At 39.8% G+C, this 22,576-nt stretch overlaps 1 protein-coding gene across 2 annotated transcripts in view; it reads left to right on the top strand.

Moving 5' to 3' along the window:
- The window catches only part of ROS1 (ROS proto-oncogene 1, receptor tyrosine kinase), a 155,562-nt gene that overhangs the window by 61,150 nt on the left and 71,836 nt on the right, over nucleotides 1-22,576 (top strand). For both annotated transcript variants that reach the window (XM_063724964.1, XM_063724965.1), the window contains 8 exons: nucleotides 4,697-4,911; nucleotides 5,246-5,406; nucleotides 5,774-5,918; nucleotides 8,114-8,376; nucleotides 10,569-10,632; nucleotides 10,961-11,163; nucleotides 12,979-13,184; nucleotides 14,073-14,359. In XM_063724964.1, the coding sequence (XP_063581034.1) occupies nucleotides 4,697-4,911; nucleotides 5,246-5,406; nucleotides 5,774-5,918; nucleotides 8,114-8,376; nucleotides 10,569-10,632; nucleotides 10,961-11,163; nucleotides 12,979-13,184; nucleotides 14,073-14,359 (1,544 nt within the window). The remainder of the gene's footprint in view (nucleotides 1-4,696; nucleotides 4,912-5,245; nucleotides 5,407-5,773; nucleotides 5,919-8,113; nucleotides 8,377-10,568; nucleotides 10,633-10,960; nucleotides 11,164-12,978; nucleotides 13,185-14,072; nucleotides 14,360-22,576) is intronic.

Raw genomic sequence — 22,576 nt, 5'->3', positions numbered from 1 at the left:
TTCTGCATTTTAATTAAGGCATTTGGTTCATTTACACTTAATATAATTATCAATATGTTTGGATTTAAGTCTACTATCTTGACGTGTGACTTCCATTTGTCTCTCAGCTCCTTGTTCCTCTGTTTCTACTTCTTTGCCATTTTTGTGGGTGAATAAAATAATTTTTAGTATTCCATTTTAACTCCTCTAATGACGTTTTAAGTATGTCTATTTGTGTTTTTTAGGTTGCATTAGAAATTAAAATATGCATTTTTTTACATGATACATCTTCAACTTATCAAGTCAATATCCAAATATATCCTTCACTTCATAAATGATTTAAAAACTTTATATATGTCTAATTTTTACCATCCTTCTCTTAGTGTTCTTGGTGTCATATGTTTTACTTCTACTTGTTTAAATAGCCAATAATTTAAAAATATTTAACTAATAGTTTTTAAGGGAGAAGTTACACATCTAAAATTAAAATATAGGATATAAAGTCATTAGAACTCAGAATTTAGAGGGAGAATTTAGAGATCATTTTATTTCATAGATGAGGACACTGATGTCCAGAGATGTTCATACATTTTCCTAATATCACATAGTTAATCAGAGGAACGGTCAGGAAGTGGTTGAAGTAAAGCAAAATATCATATACTCTAAAGGAAAGATTTCTGGTGTTAGGTTCTTGGGTCCCCAAAGGGTTCATAGAAGGCTTTAGGATGTGTCAGTGCTCTGAAATTGAGGATTCGTATCTTTCATCAAAATTCCAAAAAAGTCTCATGAAGTTCAATAACTATTTTATGAAGACAATGCTGACAATATTTTTAGAATAAAAATTACTTTTTTCGGTAAGTAGAAAAACTCCAAGTCATGGAGACCCTGAAAAAGGAGTGTATGTATGTGTATATTTATCTGTCTATAGATATAGATTTATATACATACATCCGTATGCTTTCATATGTATATATCCATATATATCCACATACATTCATATCCATATACACATCCATATATACATATATGTATATATATATGTGTATATGCATGTACATATACATATATATGGGTGTGTATATATATGTATATGCACGTGGATGCATGTAGATAGATATTTATGTATATATCCATATATATACACACACACATAATGCCTATAAGCACATAAACACAACAAATCTGATTGATCAATTACTTCATATCAAGTATGGCACACAGCTCTGGCTAGTTTCCTACCTTTGAATCAGAGAAAACTGATTATTCTTTTCCTTAGGAACTTAAGGTACTGACAATCTGATTGCCAAAACAAGCTGTCTAAAGTGAGACATAGACAATGTTCAAAGCAACAGTGTCCTGAAGGATCATAATCCATTCTCTGCATTCTCTGTGTCTGTATATGCCAGAGAGCTGGTTTCTTTTTTTTTTTGAGATGGAGTCTTGCTCTGTTGCCCAGGCTGGAGTGCAATGGTGCGATCTCAGCTCACTGCAAGCTCCGCCTCCCGGGTTCATGCCATTCTCCTGCCTCAGCCTCCTGAGTAGCTGGGACTACAGGCGCCCGCCACCACACTCGGCTAATTTTTTGTATTTTTTAGTAGAGACAGTGTTTCACCATGTTAGCCAGGGAGAGCTGGTTTCTTTAAGAGTCTGGCTCCTCAAGCATCCACAGACTCAATATAAAGTAGAGGAAAGAAGTTTCTTCTTAAAAAATGTATTTCCTCATCTCAAGGTTAGTAATGTTTTCTTGTATGTATGTACAGTGGAGTATATAGCAGCTCCCAGTGAGATAACATAAAGGGCAGGCACTTTTGCCCTCCAAGTAAGTCTTGCCTTTTAATCCTATCAGGAAAAAAAGAAGTTTTGTACATAGAGATTGGGATTCTAGAGTCATCTTATAAGGAGAAAGTATTTTCTAACATATAATCAAAATTCCTTCCCTTTAGTTTACATCAGCTTTGTCCAATACAAATATAATGCAAGTCACATATGTAATTGTAAATATTCTAGTTGGCTCATTAAAAAAAAGTAAAAACAAGTAAATGTAACTTTAATAGTACATTTTAATATTTTGATAACATATCAAAATGTCACTTCAACATGCAATCTGAATAAAAATTATAAAGTTATTTTATATTCCTTTTTTCACATTAATTCTTGGATGTCCTGTTTGTATTTTACATTTATAGCATATCTTAATTTGCAAACTAAGTTTTCATAGAAAATCTTTGATCTGTATTTAGATTTCATAAAATTTACAGGTAAAATAGTTGATTTACATACTTGTTCTAAAATACTCAAAAATATTTTAATATATTATACATGATTCATAATATATGAATCAAATATTAGTTTTAACATTTACCACAAGTTAATTAAAATTAAATAACATTAAACTTTTGGTTCCTCGGTCATACTAACCACATTTCAAGGGCTCAGTAGTCACATGTAGCTAGTTGCTGCTGTACAGAGCAGTACGGCTCTAGTCTGTAGTAGAGATGAGATAAACTGACTGCTGTCACTCATCATATTCTGAACTTGAGAACTGTAATTGAATTGCCCTTCAAACTACTCTTCCCTCTCCTATGTACATCCATTCCCTTTAGTTTATACAAGAGTAAACCTACTTGAGGCACTGTGAAATTCTCAAAACAAAACTTTTATTTATATTTTTCTAAAGAGAGAAAAATGAATGCTTTAAAATGATGTACAGAAATCACTAAAAAAAAAATCAAACTGTCATTCCAAAATGCTGAGGATAACTGAGATAGTTCTTTTTTTGAGTACTAAACAGCTGTTACAATTTTAGAAACAACGAAGCAGATTTTTCAAGTAAAAATAATTGCAAAATTTCCTTCCATTGAGGGGAAAAAACCTCTAAACACAATTTAAAGTTTTTTACTTGAATTTCCTAGTCTGAAAAGGAGCATTTTGATCAAACTGTAGAAACTGATACACATTGAAATAACAGACAGTTGTGAATAGTATAAAGTGAGGGACCCAGCAGGCTAAAATAATAAATGGCAGGTAAATCAGATGACTAACCAAGAGTAGGAGGAAGGCGTGGTTCAATGGGGAGAAACAATTCAACAGACCATGCCTTCTGGATTGATTTTCCCTGTTCATCTTGTTATGCCTGGCTGTTCATTTTCGGGTGGTGGGGTCATGGAATTGATTTTTTTAAATCAATCTTTTTATTTCTTGAGAAAACCATGATGAAATGAGATCAACTTCACCCAGATGCAGATTTATTAGTGTTATACCCACATTTAATAGATGGTTCAATAAGAGGTTAAATTATTTGCCTGAAGTCAAACATTTAATAATTGGCTGAGCTGGGGTTCCATGCAGTTCTGTCTGTTTCTGAAGAATCCCCTACATTGCAAATTCATTAATTCCCAGTGGGGCCTAGTCTCATTCAGAAATGAGAATAGTCACCTGGGCATGCAGGCCATGCCTTCTTGGCATCATGTGAACTGGGTTAGATGTGAGGTGGTTGCTTTAAGAACAAGGAATCTGAGTGAGGGTTGTTGGATAGACTAGAAGGTGCCCACACAGGCCAGTCTCAGAGCAGTGATGAACTCTGCTCATAACGGAGTTATTCTGTGTGCCTAGGGACTGGAGTCCTCATGGCTACCACATTTAAGAGCTGTCATTCCTGTCAATTCTGGATAAATGCTTGGAAATTCTTGCTCTTTGGGTGTGTCTTTTTTTCAAATCCCTCAATGCAATAGGCATTCCTTTTTAAAGGAACATGTACCTGAATCCTAACTTGCTGTCTGCATCATGATTTATTGCATTGGCTGGTCCCAAAGCCCTTCTGCTTCACATCCACAGGCTAACTTCACATCTATAGGCTAATTTATTGCATTGGTTGGTCCCAAAGCCCTTCTGCTTTACATCTACAGGTGGCAAATTTATACTTCAGATATTGGTTTTTACGGGTTTCATTTCTGGATGATTACCTTATTTCCAGGTCCTGTAAGAACCTTGCCTCATGTCTTTCTTATGCTAATGCAAGTGTTGTAGGAACACATAGAATAAACCAAAGATGTAATCTCTGAACTAATTAAGTAATGAGAATCCAGGTTGTGCCTTGTTGTAGAGTATTACCAAAATCACAAGTATTTTTTAAAAAGCTGCAACCTATCTAAACACTCATGATATTGCAATATCACATTAATAAGAAAAGCCCCCAGAGAGCACAGTGCTCATGCCTGTGATCCCAGCACTTTGGGAAGCTGAGGCAGGCGGATCACTTGAGGTCAGAAGTTCAAGACCAGCCTGGCCAACATGTGAAACTCTGTCTCAACTAAAAATACAAAAAATTAGCCAGGCGTAGTGGTGTGTGCGTGTAATCCCAGCTACTTGGGAGGGTGAGACAGGAGAATATCTTGAAGCTGGAAGGCAGAAGTTGCAGCGAGCTGTGATCATGCCACTGCACTCCAGCCTGGGCAACAGAGTGAGACTCCATCTCAAAGAAACAAGAAAAGCCCCCAGAAAATTTACTTTGGGTTTACTACTTTTAAAAAATGTAAAATAAAAACCCAACTTAATATGAAACAAAAAAAAGACAATAATTGTTAGAAAGTATTTTCTTTATTTTAATGTACACAAATGTGCACAGATACTCACAAACATATATTCTCATGAGTACTTGCATGGACCAGCCCTTCCACCACTCCGGAAACACACACTAATTGGTGTTATGTTTTAGCAGCACTGGGGATACCACCATCACAGAATTTGCAGCCTGGAGTACTTCTGAAATTTCCCAGAATGCACTGATGTACTATAGTGGTCGGCTGTTCTGGATCAATGGCTTTAGGATTATCACAACTCAGGAAATAGGTCAGAAAACCAGTGTCTCTGTTTTGGAACCAGCCAAATTTAATCAATTCACAATTATTCAGACATCCCTTAAGCCTCTGCCAGGTACAGTATTTCATTCCTGCTTACCCTACTCCATTATACCTTCGGTTAAATAAATGTTTAGGTTGGGATATTTTTTTTTCTTAAAAATTAAGTTTTAAGAGGAGTAAGGCTTCAGTAATTTCAGTTGGTTTGCTTGCAGTGAGTTTAATCTTAACCCAAATTTACAGCCTGAAAAAGTCAGAAAAAGATGATTTTTTTCAGGATATGTTAAAGAAAAGAAAAATTTTGTTTCAGTTCTAATTGTTAGTAATTGCTATTGATTTTCTATGATTTCTATATTGATCAATAATCCCCAATTTTTTCTCCTATTTCTTTTTTTTCTTTCGACGTGTAGGGAACTTTTCCTTTACCCCTAAGGTTATTCCAGATTCTGTTCAAGAGTCTTCATTTAGGATTGAAGGAAATGCTTCAAGTTTTCAAATCCTGTGGAATGGTCCCCCTGCGGTAGACTGGGGTGTAGTTTTCTACAGTGTAGAATTTAGTGCTTATTCTAAGGTATGGTGTTGGTTCTAGTAACTTTCATTTCCCAAACAGACTGTGTCAGCCCTGCCCACACTGACCTGTACCATCTTGACTTAGCCAAGCCCATCTTCTTTGTCATTCCCATAGCATTTGGTTATTAAGATTATTCCCCAGAAGACTTGTTTACAGCCAGTCTCTGACTGCTTGGTGCTAACTGCTGTGCTGGATACGCTTTAACTGGTCTGTGTGGCACAACATAGAACTTGCCAAAATTAGCACTTCCGAAATTGCAAACTTTGATTTTACATGTGAACCAAAGTTTGGAGATTTTAGGTAATAAGGAATGAAAGATTTTATAATTCTCTCCCTGAGAAAATAATGTTTTCTGTTTATATTTTAGTTCTTGACTAGTGAACAACACTCTTTACCTGTATTTACTGTGGAAGGACTGGAACCTTATGCCTTATTTAATCTTTCTGTCACTCCTTATACCTACTGGGGAAAGGGCCCCAAAACATCTCTGTCACTTCGAGCACCTGAAACAGGTACAGGGGTTAAAATCTGTCTTTTTTCTAAAAAAAGCAGAATCTCACTTTTCATGATCTGGAATGGATAGTTGATATTTAAAAATAACTTTCAGTTTTATAGATGTGTTTAGATTCAATACCCTTTCAATGACTTTTTGGAGATTAGAATAGCTCCATTAACATAATTTTGCATAATTTATTCCAAAGGAATATTTCAAAGATTTCTTAACAGCCATTTCATTTGATTGTAGTGATGTAGAAGATGCAGATGCATATTTCAGGTAATTTGCAAAATCCTTTATACGGAAAATGGGCATTTAAGGGCAGAGACAGTTTTCTTGGAAGGCAGGCTCTTTTCATAGATGGTAACTCAGAATCTTCTGTAGGTGAATAACTGATATCTAAATTTAATGTTTTGGGGAAAAGATATTTTTAAAAGGATACTAGCCATATCATTACATGTGTGTATCACCTTAAAGTGTACAAAACACATTTTTAGGTATCACTCCTTTATTAACTATTTACTACATACCTATCATGCATCAGAAACATCATTTCATTTGATCCTCACAGAGCTCTGAGATGGGTAGGAAAGTCTTATTATCTTGATTATTCAAGAAAGAAAATGAAAGCCTAGTAGTTGCCCAAATAAAATAGTTACTAAGTGGCTGGGCTGGGACTTAATCTGGACTTTTCACTACAGTTTCATCAAATCTCCATTCAGTCAGTTTTACAAATGTTGGTAAATGATAGTAATTTATGTAAAACTAATACAGGATTTGGCAGGTGGTAAGAGCTTACTAAATATAGATATCCATTCTCCATTGCATTTTTTACTATTAAGATTATTTCAACAATATTCATCTATAAATCACACATCAGGAACATAGTGGGGCCTGGGCAGGTTCCGGAGCAGTTAGCATTGGATCCAGGAATGTTCTGCTTGAGATTTCCTTGGGATATCAGCTTGGTTGAATTGTCCTGTGGAAATGGACTTGACTGCATCCATCAGGGGATCCAGTGGGAGCAAGAGTCAACAGCACTCTGCTGGATATTGGAGAATAAGAAAGGATGACAAGATTTGGCCTTTGCCTTCAGGAAATTTATAATATAGCCAGGAAATTATCCAAACTGATCAATATTTATTAACCACTTACTGTGTCCTAGTTCTATAATAGATTTGGGAGGATTTAACAAGGAATAAGAAGAGATGCTTTCTCTGATGGAGTTCATAAAACAGGAGGGAGATAAACACATGCACAGCAAATTATAATAGATACTAGAGAGTTGTACCTGAGCAGCAGTGGTATAGAGTGAGTAGACAAGCCTATGAAACCTTCACCTATATCAAACTGCCTCAGGCATTTTTAAGAGAGAAGGTGCCTTTGGGAAATGGAAACTTTAGTGCACTCTGAAAGATGGAACAAGAAGAGGTATCCCATGTGAGAAGAGAAGCCTAATGTAAGAAGGCCTGGAGATTGAATAATAGTGTGAGTGTTAAACATTAAATAGCAATGTGATTGGAATGAGGGAGGGAATGAAGACCTTGTGGAGGAGTCCTAAGAGAGGAGAGGGCCATCCAGAGAGAATGACTTAGAAATCAGGCAGAGACATTTCTCTTGATTAAAGGACTGAGAGACACTGAATTGCTTGGTTTGGCTCTAGAATAAATGAATACTCCCAAACCTTACTCTTGGGGTATGATCAGCCTCCCCTAAACTTTTCTGCTTCTTAGGGACTTCAGAGTGACAGGGCCTAGGTCTCTGATTTATACTGTGTTTTACAACCTGAACTGGCTGAAGGCTGGTGGGACTTACTGCCATCCATCCCGATGATGACATTTTCACTTTCACTGAAATCACTCTGTCAGGATAAAAGTGAATGTTGCATTTTACGGGGAGAACCAGACACCTTCCATCTACACAAGGCACAGACAAGAAAGATGTGCTTAAGTGGTAGTAGGAAGGATTTGAGTTGAACATAAGGAAGTCTTCCTTGTCAGTCAGATGCGCTGAAATTATCAGGATGGGTTCCTGAAGAAATCTATGGAATATTCTCTCCTGAAGATCTTTAAGAATGTAATAAATATACTGCAACTGCCTGGAATGAGAAATATTGTTAAGTTGTTTACAATCTCATTATAAGTGGTAAAAGTCTTATATTCTTTATATTCTTATATTCTTTTCTGCTCTACCTGTGCCTCTACTTTTCAGTTCCATCAGCACCAGAGAACCCCAGAATATTTATATTACCAAGTGGAAAATGCTGCAACAAGAATGAAGTTGTGGTGGAATTTAGGTGGAACAAACCTAAGCATGAAAATGGGGTGTTAACAAAATTTGAAATTTTCTACAATATATCCAATCAAAGTATTACAAACAAAACATGTGAAGACTGGATTGCTGTCAGTGTCACTCCCTCAGTGATGTCTTTTCAACTTGAAGGCATGAGTCCCAGATGCTTTATTGCCTTCCAGGTATGAGAGAGAAAACAGAAGATATGAGAGTCTTAATAGCGGCATTGTGGGGAGAGGGAAAGACCGTGTTTCTGGGATATGTTACAGTGTAAATGGCACACATACCTAGATTTTGATTGGCCGCTATAGTTTTTTAAAATTATGTGAGAAAATTAATGGAGATAATTCAGATAAGAGTGACTAAACTAAACTTAAATAAATGGAAAGTGGACCTTTTGAGGATTAATATGCAGGAATTCGTTTTTATTCCATTAAAAACGACTGCAGTAAAAAAAAAAAGTTCAAACAGAAGAATAATTAAAGGACTAGGTTAAGAATTCTTCCACCCTGTCGATAATTTAGGTATACTGTGATCAAAGAGGTCAAGTGGGCAGCAAAAGTAGAGAGGCAAGAGGCGATTGCTTGGGTAAAGGATATTTTCACAACTTTCTCACATTCAGGGAACTTTGCAAATTCAGAGTAAGTCATTCTTTTTCTTTTTTTCTTTTCTTTTGAAGCTGTATCACGATTTTAATTTTTCTGTGTTACACATTACTGATTTGTTTTACATTTTTTATTGATATATATTTTAGTTGTACATACATTTGGGGTACCCGTGTTATTTTGATAAATTATTATTTTTCAGTAAAATCACTGTAGGCCTTGCACCACAGTAGGTACTTTTGTATTCATTATCTCATTTGATCCTCATGCTATAAAGAAAAAGTTAAGTCGTTGAGAGATCAGTCAATTACCAAAGATGCGTGGCTGGAAAGCACTGTGCTGTAATGCTTTCTACCATTTCTTTTTGGGGAAAATAACATCTTGGGGAGTGTTTTGGAGATTTGAGTTGCGTAGGGATTTGTTTTTCTTTTCATAAAATTCTAATTTAATAATTATTTTGATAATTTGTTGTCTACATATACTAATCAAATAAGTTATACATGAAAATTAAAGATAGTACACGTTCCTATTTGGTAAAAATTAGGGGTGTTTTGGTAAAATAAATATTCTGGTTAAGTGTGTCTATATATAGAATATATAGTATATATATAGAATATATAATATAAATATGTATACAGATATATAGTTTCAAATTTTGGTCACCATGGAACTATGCAAAGTGATATGCATGGATATGTATGAGTTTCATTTAACACAGTTTTGTACAAAAGTAAACATTACTATATATATATGTACCATTATAAATCATACACAGATATTAATATATAAAATATAGTAAAATGAATTTAATACTAAAAGTATAATAAAAATAATACAATGTTTTGTTGATAAAGCACTTGGGGCTTTATATTTTGAGTCCACCATTATAGATGTCAATTTTCTTTGCAGGCTACTGTACATATGCAAGGTTTGGAAATGGAAATACTTTATTACATAATAGAAAATATCTAAAAAAATAAAAATAAACTTTACTGTTAGAATGTGGCATGGGCCAATGGGAAAAAATGTATGCAGACCTCAGAAGACTTGGTTCTGATGCCAGTTTCTACATATGTCATTGTGCAAGAGTTACTTACCTTTATTAGTATCCTGGTCCAGTTTCTACGCTTAGTAGTTGTGAAGATCAAAAGAGACAATGTATGTGAAACTGGTTTGAAATGCACAATCATTTTCAAATGTAAGATTTAATTATTTTTAAAAGTTACTCTTTTTAAAAAGTCTGGAAATTTAGTTTTTTGAAGATTCTAGTTGTTGAATTCAAGAAAAATGGAAGTTTATCATAATTTGTACAGTTTTATTTCTGTTAAATGTTCTATGTAACTTAATTTTGAAAATAATGACCTTATTTTATTTAAAAATATTCAATTGACATATATATATTCAAGCTGTACATGACTTGATAAATGTATACATTGTGTAATTATCACAATTGAATTAATTAGACATTCATCACCATCCATGCTGTACATTAAATCCCCAGACATTTTTAGAAATTCATTTTTTAGCAAGAGAGATTTGTTCCAATTCTTGCACTTTTCTAGATAAAAAATCTATCAACATTAATATAGAGCAATATTTTTTCTCTTGGTGATTTATATTGCTGTATATTAATGTCAATAACTATTTGAAACTATTAATATTGTGTATCAGGAGTGTGAAATGAAACATTTAGTAATCTCTCAGTCTCAGAACTTAATTGTTGCCACAGAGAATACTATTGAATGCAGTTTTTGTTTCCTTTTCTTTAGGTTAGGGCCTTCACATCTAAAGGGCCAGGACCATTTGCTGACGTTGTAAAGTCTACAACATCAGGTATTTGTTTGCTAAAATCTGTGCAAATAATAATTTAGAGGCTTCTGTGTGTGTGTGTTTTTTTCCCATTGGTATCTTTAGGGATATGAACACTGTCTCTGAGCTAAAATTTAGGTCAAAAACATGTTTTTGACCCCAAAACATCACAAAAATATTTTTAAATAAACCTAGGGGTAGAGAGCCTACAAGGTTATCACTGAGACAGATGTATTAGGGGAACCAAAGGGAGCCCATGGACTTCAAAACTGCCGGATATTAAATCAAGAGACTTTGCTAAGCTAAAGTTAGTTTTCTCATGCATATTATCTACATGTTTTTTTGCTTTCAGAAATCAACCCATTTCCTCACCTCATAACTCTTCTTGGTAACAAGATAGTTTTTTTAGATATGGATCAAAATCAAGTTGCGTGGACGTTTTCAGCAGAAAGAGTTATCAGTGCCATTTGCTACACAGCTGATAATGAGATGGGATATTATGCTGAAGGGGACTCACTCTTTCTTCTGAACTTGCACAATCGTTCTAGCTCTGAGGTATTTCACTATGTAATTCTTTCAAAATAAAGGAAGTAAAGTATTTGCATATGACACTACTCTGTAGTTAAAATGACTGGAAAACGGTTTAGTCATTAAGATTAGAATGAAAAGGACAGATATTGTATAATTATTTAGCCACAAACGAATACAGACTACATTTTGGGCAAATGTCATTCAACACTCAGTTAGCAAATAGTTATTGGGTTTAGGATGCTGTGTTAGAGCCTGGGATATTATAGGTGAAAGTTTATAGGCTTTGCTCTTAATAAGCCCAGTCTAGTATTAGTCCAACACTAGGAAGGCAGTATTGCCTAGTGATTAAGAAGGTGAGTTTTGGAATTTGACTACCTAGAATACAATTTGGGCTCTACTACTTACTAGATTTGTGACCACTGGCAAGTTATTTAACCTCTGTGGTTAAATAATACCTCATCGTAGGGTTCCCATGAAGATTAAATGAGATAATCCATGTAATGCACTTAGCACAATGCCTGGAATGTGGTAGGCATTCACTAAGTGTTAACTGATAGTGAAGACAGACTAGGATAACTGTTGTGCTGAGAGCAGGATGTGGTGGAATCACAGAGAATGAACATGTAGTCTAGGTTGGCTTGGTGGTGGTAGAATGGAAAAACATCTTGGAAACAAAGATGAGACAGGTGAAGGCCGAGGGGGTACAAAGACAGGAAAACAAAGAACCATAGAGTGTTTGGATGAGAGTGGAGTGAAAGGAAGGTGGGAAATCTGGAGAGGTGGGAGCCTGAGCATAATGGGCCTCCTTTACTGTGCTAAGGAGGCAGGTGTTATTCTAGAAGCCAACAGCAAGCCAGTAAAGATATTTAGTGGGTTATTAACATGGTCAAGTTGTGTTTTAGAAAGGCCTGTCTGTTAGCAGTGTGAATAGTGACTTAGAAAGAGTTAAGTCTGAGACAATTAGGAGGCTGTCACAGAAATCCAGGTAGAAAATGTTATGGGCCTGAGTGAGGGGATGAGCGTGAGGTGAGAAAGGAGATGACAAACTGGACATTTAAAATGGGACTAGTTCAAGCTGGGTGCAGTGACTCACACCTGTAATCCCAACACTGTAGGAGGCCAAGGCAGGTGGATCACTGGATGCCAGGAATTCAATGCCAGCCTGGCCAACATGGGGAAACCCTGTCTCTACTAAAAATATAAAAATTAGCTGGACGTGGTGGTGCGCACCTGTAGTCTCAGCGACTCGCAAGGCTGAAGCAGGAGAATCGTTTGAACCCAGGAGGCAAAGGTTTCAGTGAACCAAGATCATGCCACTGCACTCCAGCCTGGGTTACCGCCAGACTCCATCTCCAAAAAAAAAAAAAAAAAAAAAGGGACTAGTTTACTATGGGTAGTAATGAAAAGAAGAAGTCAAGGAGGACCATATTTGTCATGATTAGCTCCTTGGGTGGGTGTTGGAAATCCATAAAAATATAAAATGCAGGAGAAAAAGAGGTTTTGGGGTGGGTGATGAAGTCTGTTTTCTGGGATAATTCATATGGAAATGTTCAGTAGGCAGTTTGATATTTGAATCAGTGACTCATTAAAGATCTTGTCTGAAGATATAAATTTGTAGCACTGGTTTGTAGATTGCAGTTAAAGCCATGATAGTTAAAATCATTTAGAAAAAAATGTGAGAAGAGTGCCCATGTTACAATGGTATACTATCCAGATTGCTGAGGTTTAGGATTACAAATGAGAAGTGCAGTAAACAAATGATATGGGTGAATATAGAAAAGTCTTCAAATAAAAAAATAACCACTCTCTTCTTGGCTGTGTTCTCTACCTATTGTTAAGCTTTTCCAAGATTCACTGATTTTTGATATCACAGTTATTACAATTGACTGGATTTCAAGGCACCTCTACTTTGCACTGAAAGAATCACAAAATGGAATGCAAATATTTGATGTTGATCTTGAACACAAGGTGAAATATCCCAGAGAGGTGAAGATTCACAACAGGAATTCAACAATAATTTCTTTTTCTGTATATCCTCTTTTAAGGTATGTAAATGCAAGTATCTTTTTATATTGTGATGAAATAGATATAGACATATTTAATGTAATGTCTTTGGTTTAATAGTAGAAGACAATTATGGAAAAATAAGATGCTTAGGGCTCTTGGCCCACTATATTGTAGTAAGTAATTCTTCATGTAAATTAGGAGCCACAACCACAAATATGTAAACTTAATGCATACTGACAATTTGACTAACAAAGTTAGGCTAATTACCTAAAAGGAAACAATAGCAGATTTTTATACTAGTGAATGCAATAACATCATCAGTTGGCAAGGACAAGAAGAGGATTGAGACAGTGGCAAGAGGTGAGCAGGAACAGATGGGCAGCATGCCTTGCACAGTAAAAGTTATTCTGTGCTCGTCCATCTTAGTTTAACTAATATCCTCATAAGGTGAGCTTTAAAGTTTCGTTTTAGCACCTAAGTAGCAATTTCGCAGGCTGGAAAGATGCATTTCTGTTTGGGCCATAAGCATGGGGTTAGGCTATTTGGAAACTAGATCATTAACTAGTATTAAGAAGCAGAAACAAACATGAGAGGAGGGGAATAGAGATGGACATTGATGAAAATTATGCAAATATATTTTATATTTCAGTTATTAAGTGAGCCTTTTAATATAGCACCTAAGGTCATTATATTCCAAGACTTTAGTTGTAAACACATCTATTGAGAAATCACTGGAAATGCTACAAGTTAGACTTCTTGTGACTTCTTCCATCTCAGCAAAAGGTTATTGAAAACTTGACCATGTTCTCTCCAAAGGCTCCATTTGTCCCTCACAGTCATTAGGAATGGTTGCTCTGCATTAGAAACCAATATTTGAAATGATGTATTTTACTCATTAAGTTGGGGGGACTTTTTTTCCTCTATAGTCGCTTGTATTGGACAGAAGTTTCCAATTTTGGCTACCAGATGTTCTACTACAGTATTATCAATCACACCTTGCACCGAATTCTGCAACCCATAGCTACAAACCAACAAAACAAAAGGAATCAATGTTCTTGTAATGTGACTGAATTTGAGTTAAGTGGAGCAATGGCTATTGATACCTCTAACCTAGAGAAACCATTGATATACTTTGCCAAAGCACAAGAGATCTGGGCAATGGATCTGGAAGGCTGTCAGTGTTGGAGAGTTATCACAGTACCTGCTATGCTTGGTAAGATGCTGATATATGTGCACAGATACTTGTTAGTAAGAGCAGCCCCTTCAATTGCATTTACAAAGGGCTTGCATTCCCCATATACTCAAAAGAATATACACATGATATTTGCTCTGTACCACGCCAAGTGTTCTTGCAGAATTCAAATCAAGTTGTTTCCAGGAAAATTGTATGTAGGCATTCACATAATTTTCTAAATCTGTGTTTTAAAAAATTGTAATTAATAATAGAACTAAAATTTAATGAGCTTAACTGTATATGCTTAGCATGTACTAAATGCATTACTTTATTTAATCTTCATAATGCCTCAGTGAAGTAGGTACTAATATCCTCAATTTACACATGAGGAAACTGAGGCTGAGAAAAGTAAGGTAACTTTTCCCAAAGGCCACAGTTAGTAGGAGCTGAAACGGGATCTAACTACAACATGCATGATCTTCCCACTATCCTAAATTATTTCCAATTTGATGATCCCATAGATTCCACTTTCAACATGAATTGGTCAATACCTGAGTCTATTCGTTGAAATTCAAATGCTTGTAGAATAAATATTTGAAAGTCGAGTACAATTTGGAAGTCTCCTAATTAGGAGTAATTCAACAGAAAAAAAATATACTCTAAATACCCCATATGCTCTTAAAATTACTCTTCATTGCCCAGTGTGGTAATCACTAGCCACATATGGTTATTTAAGTTTAAATTTATTGAAATTAAGGCTGGGTGCAGTGGCTCATGCCTGTAATCCCAGCACTTTGGAAGGCCAAGGTGGGTAGATCACTTGAGGTCAGGAGTTCGAGACCAGCCTGGCCAGCATGGTGAAGCCCTGTTTCTACTAAAAATACAAAAATTAGCTGGGCATAGTGGTGCATGCCTGTAATCCCAGCTACTCAGGAGGCTGAGGCAGGAAGACTTACTTGAACCCAGGAGGTGGAGGCTGCAGTGAGCCAAGGTGGTGCCACTGCACTCCAGCCTGGGTGACAGAGTAAGACTGTGTCCGGAATTGGTGGGTTCTTGGTCTCACTGACTTCAAGAATGAAGCCGCAGACCCTCGCAGTGAGTGTTAACAGCTCTTAAGGTGGCGTGTCTGCAGTTTGTTCCTTCTGATGTTCGGATGTGTTCGGAGTTTCTTCCTTCTGGTGGGTTCGTAGTCTCGCTGGCTCAGGAGTGAAGCTGCAGACCTTCACGGTGAGTGTTACAGCTCTTAAGGCAGTGCGTCTGCAGTTGTTCGTTCCTCCTGGTGGGCTCGTGGTCTCGCTGGGTTCAGGAATGAAGCTGCAGATCTTCGCGGTGAGTGTTGCAGCTCATAAAAGCAGTGTGGACCCAAAGAGTGAGCAGTAGCAAGATTTATTGCGAAGAGCGAAAGAACAAAGCTTCCACAGTGTGGAAGGGGACGCGAGCGGGTTGCCAATGCTGGCTCGGGCAGCCTGCTTTTATTCTCTTATCTGGCTCCACCCACATTCTGCTGATTGGTAGAGCTGAGTGGCCTGATTTGACAGGTGCTGATTGGTGCGTTTACAATCCCTGAGCTATATACAAAGGTTCTCCATGTCCCCATCAGATTAGCTAGATACAGAGTTTTGACACACAGGTTCTCCAAGGCCCCACCAGAGCAGCTAGATACAGAGTATCGATTGGTGCACTCACAAACCTTGAGCTAAACATAGGGTGCTGATTGGTGTGTTTACAAACCTTGAGCTAGATACAGAGTGCCGATTGGTGTGTTTACAATCCCTGAGCTAGACATAAAGGTTCTCCAAGGCCCCACCAGAGCAGCTAGATACAGAGTGTGAATTGGTGCACTCACAGACTTTGAGCTAAACACAGGGTGCTGATTGGTGTGTTTACAAACCTTGAGCTAGATACAGAGTGCCTGAGCTAGATATAAAGACTCTCCACGTCCTCACCAGACTCAGGAGCCCAGCTGGCTTCACCTAGTGGATCCCGCACTGGGGCTGCAGGTGGAGCTGCCTGCCAGTCCCGCGCCGTGCGCTTGCAATCCTCAGCCCTTGGGTGGTCCATGGGACTGGGCGCCATGGAGCAGGGGGCGGCCCTCGTCGGGGAGGCTCGGGCTGCACAGGAACCCATTGAGGCAGGGGAAGTCTCTGGCATGGCAGGCTGCAGTCCCGAGGCCTGCCCTGCGGGAAGGCAGCTAAGGCCCGGCGAGAAATCGAGCGCAGCGCCGGTGGGCTGGCACTGCCGGGGGACCCAGTATACCCTCCACAGCTGCTGGCCCGGGTGCTAAGTCCCTCACTGCCTGGGGCCGGCAGGGCTGGCTGGCTGCTCCAAGTGTGGAGCCCGCCAAGCTCACACCCACCCGGAACTCCAGCTGGCCCGCAAGCGCTGCACACAACCCTGGTTCCCGCTCATGCCTCTCCTTCCACACCTCCCTGCAAGCTGAGGGAGTGGGCTCCGGCCTTGGCCAGCCCAGAAAGGGGCTCCCACAGTGCAGTGGTGGGCTGAAGGCCTCCTCAAGTGCCACCAAAATGGTAGCCCAGGCAGAGGAGGCGCCGAGAGCGAGCAAGGGCTGTGAGGACTGCCAGCAAAGTGTCACCTCTCAATCCCCCCTCTAAACAGGACACCCCAACTGCTGTTGGGAATTTGGCCGATGACCGCTCTAGCTACTTCCTGCTGGATAGGGGTGAAGAAGGGGCCCTGTAGTTGTGGTGTCCTTCAGAGGGGAACTCTCTAGGGCAGGGGAAGTGCCAGCAGGTCGGTCCAGGGGTCCTCAGTAGAAGTTGTTAGTTGAACTCATTTGGGGTTCCATTTGTAAGACCATCTGTAGCTTGATGGCCTCGATTCTAGAGGAAACAAATTTGACAAGAAGGTTAAAAATACAGGGCCCAAGGGCGAGTAGTAGCAAGATGGCTGCCACAGGACCTAGAAAGGGGAGAAGCCATGTTGCCCAACTCCAGAGGTTAGTATAAGAATTTGAAAGGTGTTGTCTGATTTCAGAAGCCTTTTCCTGTAAATGCTGGGCAGCATCTCGTACTATCCCCAACTGGTTAGTGTAAAAACAACACTCTTCCCCTAAGAAGGTGCAGAGTCCTCCTTTCTCAGCAGTGAGGAGGTCTAGGCCTCGGCGGTTTTGGAGAGTCACTGCTGCCAAAGAGTCTATTTGGGATTGTAAAGTAAGAATAGATTTCGTTATTTCTTGCAAACTGTCCGAGAAATCCTTTGAGAGGGTGTGGTAGTAGGATAATGAAGTTGATAAACCAGCTATTCCAGTTCCTGTAGCAGTAGCCATTCCTAACCCTATAAGTAGGGGCATTAGTTGTATGGCTCTGCACTGACGGACTTGAGCTTTGAGGGGTACTGATAAGGTCTGATTTCCTGGGGCAATGTTAATGTTAGGACTTAGAAAGACTAAGGTGCAGGTGCCCGTCCAGTTAGTGGGGAGGCAGATATAGGTCAACGTTCCACATAAGAAGAATATGCCTTGGCTGGGTAGACAGAACTGGTTATGTATGTTAAAAAGGTGTGTAAGTTTGTTATTTTCATTTTCCCATACTCCTAGAGTACTTGCTAAGGTAGCTCCAGTGAGCGGCTGGAAAGGGGTGTTGGGAGCAAACTGAGTGGCTCCCTGTGTTCTATTTTCCCATTGGAGAAAAAAATGTTTTGTATCCACTAGGAACCATTCGAGAGAGTGATTAAAAGAGGGGATGAGAAGGCATTCGCTAGTGGTAGGGGCGCTGCTGCAGGGAGTCCAGGGGTGTATGGTCATGCAGGGAGTATGTTTGCCATTACAAAACCTGGACTGTTTGTTAAGCAGGGAGGAGGTGATGATTTTGGGGGGCCCTGAGAAGCAGACAAGTCGTCTGAATGGAGCTGTTTGGGTGACTCGAAAGTTACTATGATCAGTTGGGGCTTGAAGTTGTAGGGTGTAATTACACTGATGTGTTGGTAGGTGCCCCAGAGGCAGGCCTGATAACAGGTTGCGTTGGATGCCTAAAGGGGCTTGGAAAGTTAAGCTAGTGTTCGTGGTTACAGGGCCATGTAAGGGCTTTTCATTGCTTGTGTAATAGGTGAGGTTGGAAATGTAAGAACGTAAAAGTTGGGTTGCACGTCCTGTTAGGGTATTCTTGGTCCTATCAGATATGGGGAAGTCGGCCAATGATTGCATATTTAGAAGTTGGAAAGGGTCCTTTCCTTCATAACGAGGGTGGTAGGTCAAGTTGGTAAAGACCCAGTTTTTTTGCGGGAATGGGAGTGGCAACGTAGGCAGAGGTTGATAGAGAGATACACAGCCAACAGTCATTTGCCAGGGAAGGATTGGACTGGTTTAACAGAGTGTGAGTTAAGTTGAGAGTCTTGTAGAGGTAATTAGGAACTAGTGAAAAGGGAGGGGTGATTGTATGAGATATCCAAGGAAGCAGGAGGGATACATAGGCAAAGAGCAAATAGGAAGATAAAGAGGGTGCTCTGGAAAACGAGATCATTTTATCTAGTCTGAGTTAGAGGTAGGAGTAAATTACTGTGAAAAGGAAGGAAGATAGAAAGGAGGTTGATGTGATTAGGTTTTTCGTTCTGGTAGAAGCTAGAGTATATAGTCCTATCACAAAGAGTATGGTTAGTGTGCTGTTTTCACTTATCTTTTTTAAGGAGGAAGAGGTCTTTCCTCAAGATCAGTGGTAGGAGCCTTTTTAGTCTGGGATGTTTCCTTCCAAAATAGGAGGTGCAAGTCCTCCAGCGGTTCGCAGGTGTATCGAGGCTGGTCTGGCTGATCTTGGGACTCCTGAGCTGATGATCCTGCAGGTTCCTCAGGGAATGTCCAAAGTTTAACTCGGGTGTGGTGAATCCAAGATTCCACTCCTGCCACTTTAACTGCAGTGGGAGTAGAGAGGATTACCGAATATGGTCCTTCCCACAAAGAGTCCATAGATGGGGAGGTAGAGGGGAGAGATTTGACCAACACTAGATCTCCTGGTTGAAACAACTCTGTTTCTCTGTGACATCCTTCAGGTAGGTTTTTAAGGTTTTGTTGATATTTTGCCAAAGAAGTTATATCTTTGACCAAGTTGGCCATTTCCTAATCAAGTAGGAGGTCATTTGTAAGAAAAGGTCGCCCATACAGCATTTCATATGGACTGAGACCTATTTTGTGGGGAGAATTTCGAATTCTCAACAAGGCCATGGGCAAAAGAGTAGGCCATGGGAGGTGAGTTTCTTGTGTTAGTTTCCTTAAGTGCCTCTTGAGTGTTTCATTTGCCTTCTCAACCTTCCCTGAGGATTGTGGCCTCCAGGAGCAGTGAAGATGATATTGTATCCCTAGCGCCTTGGAGATTCCCTGAGTTATCATGGCTTTAAAAGCTGGACCATTGTCACTCTGTAAACTTTGGGGAAGCCCAAATCTAGGAATTATTTCATGAATTAGGACTTTTATCACTTCCTGAGCCTTCTCTGTCTTGCAGGGGAAAGCTTCTATCCAATTTGTAAAGGTATCAACACAGACCAACAAGTATTGAAATCCCTTTGACTTAGGCATATGGGTGAAGTCTAACTGCCAGTCCTCTCCAGGATAGTGACCTATTCTTTGTTCCCCCAAAGGGGCCTTACGATATACCAAGGGATTATTTTTTTGGCACACCTCACAGGCTTTGACTACCTGTCGGATGGTCCAGAGGAGATTTGGCCCCGTAAATAGAGATTTGGCCATTTGATTAGTATTTTCAATACCCATATGAAAAGTTTGATGGAGGATTTTAAGTATTTTCCACTGGCCGGCTTTGGGTATAAGTGCCTTTCCTTCTTCTGTCACCAACCACCCCAAAGGGAGAAAACTATGTCCCCGTGAAAGTCCCCATTCTGTTTCAGTCGGGGAATACTGGGGCTTCATCTCCTGGAGGGGGTTGTTCCATACCAAGGGTCCTTCCATAGATATTTCTAAGGGGGTGTTCCGCCTGGCAGCAACTTTGGCCTCATCATCTGCCTGACAGTTTCCTTCTGCGTTTTCTCCTTCACCCTTCTGATGGCTTTGGCAGTGTAAGACTGCCACCTTCTTGGGTTTTTGCACTGCGTGCAATAACTTTATAATTTCCTTGTGGTATTTAATGGGGGTTCCCCCAGAGGTTAGGAACTCCCTTTCTTTCCATATTGCAGCATGGGCATGTAGGATTAGATAAGCATACTTGCTATCTGTATACACATTTATTCATTTTCCCTTTCCCAGTTCTAAGGCTCGGGTAAGGGCCACTAGTTCTGCTAATTGGGCACTGGTCCCTGGGGGAAGAGGCTTGCTTGCAAGTACTGTTACATCACTAACTATGGCATAACCCACCCTTCGTATCCCATTCTCCACAAATGAACTTCCATCAGTATATAGGTTAAGGTCAGGATTAGTTAAGGGACTTCTAAGAGATCATCTTGGGTGGCATAAGTCTGGACTATAATTTGTTGGCAGTCATGCTCGACTGGTTCCCCATTCTCTGGGAGAAAAGTGGCAGGGTTGAGGGCCACGCATGTGCGTATTTGAAGCACCGGTCCCTCAAGGAGTAGTGCCTGGTATCTAAGTAGGCAGTTGTCTGATAGCCATAAACTTCCTTTGGCACCTAGTATGCCATTTACATCATGAGTAGTCCAGACAGTGAGATCCTTTCCTTGTATTATTTTGATAGCCTCTGATGCTAAGATGGCCACTGCTGCAACAACCCTTAAACAGTGAGGCCAGTCTTTTGCTACTACATCAATTTCCTTACTTAGATATGCCACTGGTTGTGGGGTTGTCCCACGGGTCTGAGTAAGGACTCCAAGAGCTATCCCAGCTCTCTCTGTGACGTATAAAGAGAAGTTCTGTCCTGTGGGAAGACTCAAAGCTGGAGCTTGTACTAGAGCCTGCTTTAAGGTGTTGAAGGCTATTTCTGCCTCTGGTTCCCATTCGACTAGATGAGTATTTGCCCTCTGGGTTTCCTTGATTAGAGTATAGAGGGGCCTGGCTATCTCACTGTATCTGGGGATCCATAGTCGGCAAAAGCCGGTAATTCCAAGGAACCCCCGCAACTGTTTTAATGTCTTAGGGCAAGGATAAGCCAGTATAGGCTGTATTCGTTCTTTGCTGAGGGCCCTGGTCCCTTTGGCTAAGATTAGGCCTAGATATTTAACCTGCTGTAGGCAAAGCTGGGCTTTCGACCTAGACACCTTGTACCCTTGATTAGCTAGAAAGTTCAAGAGATTTAGAGTAGCCTGCTGGCACGAGGCTTCTGAACTGGTAGCCAAAAGTAAATCATCCACATATTGAAGGACCAGAGTGCCTGGACTTGAGAATTGGCTTAGATCTTGGGCCAGTGCCTGACCAAACAGATGAGGGCTATCCCTAAACCCTTGGGGCAAGACTGTCCACGTAAGTTGGGATGTGTGGTCTGTGGGATCCTCAAAGGCAAAGAGGAACTGGGAATCAGAGTGCAGGGGAATACAGAAGAAGGCATCCTTGAGGTCCAGAACCGTGAACCATTCTGCTTCCTCTGGTATTTGAGAGAGCAGAGTATATGGGTTGGGTACAACTGGATATAGTGGAATTACTGCCTCATTAATGAGTCTAAGATCTTGCACTAGTCTCCACTGACCGTTTGGTTTTTGTACTCCCAGAATTGGGGTGTTGCAGGGACTGCTGCATTTCCTTACTAAGCCTTGAGCTTTCAAATGTTTAACAATATCCTATAATCCTTTATGAGCTTTGGGCCTTAAGGGATATTGCCTTTGATAAGGAAAAGTGGTGGGATCTTTTAACCTGATTTGGACTGGGCGGGCATTTTTTGCCCTTCCAAATTGTCCTTCCAATGCCCAGACTTCAGGGTTGATTCCCTCCTCAAGTAGGGGACAACAAATGGGTAACTTGTTCCCCATATTCATGTAGATAATAGCTCCAGCCTTGGCTAGTATATCCCTCCCTAATAAGGATGTGGGACTTTCAGGCATAACAAGAAAGGCATGTGAAAAGAGCAAAGTCTACCAATTACAACTGAGGAGGTGGGAGAAATACCTGTTTACAGGCTGTCCCAGGATTCCTTGGATGGTAACGGACCTCGAGGACAGTCGTCCAGGACAGGAGATTAACACTGAGAAGGCTGCGCCAGTGTCCAGGAGGAAGTCAATTTCCTGGCCCTCAATAGTTAAACATACCCGGGGCTCAGTGAGGGTGATGACATGAGCTGGCGCTTGCCCGGGGCACCCTCAGTCCTGTTGTTGGATCATCTGGTTAGGGGTTTCTGACCCAGGGAACCT

The sequence above is a fragment of the Pongo abelii genome, chromosome 5, assembly GCF_028885655.2.
Source record: "Pongo abelii isolate AG06213 chromosome 5, NHGRI_mPonAbe1-v2.0_pri, whole genome shotgun sequence".
NCBI lineage: Eukaryota > Metazoa > Chordata > Mammalia > Primates > Hominidae > Pongo > Pongo abelii.
Note: the sequence above shows the minus strand (reverse complement) of the source record. Positions and strands in the feature narration are given on the sequence as shown.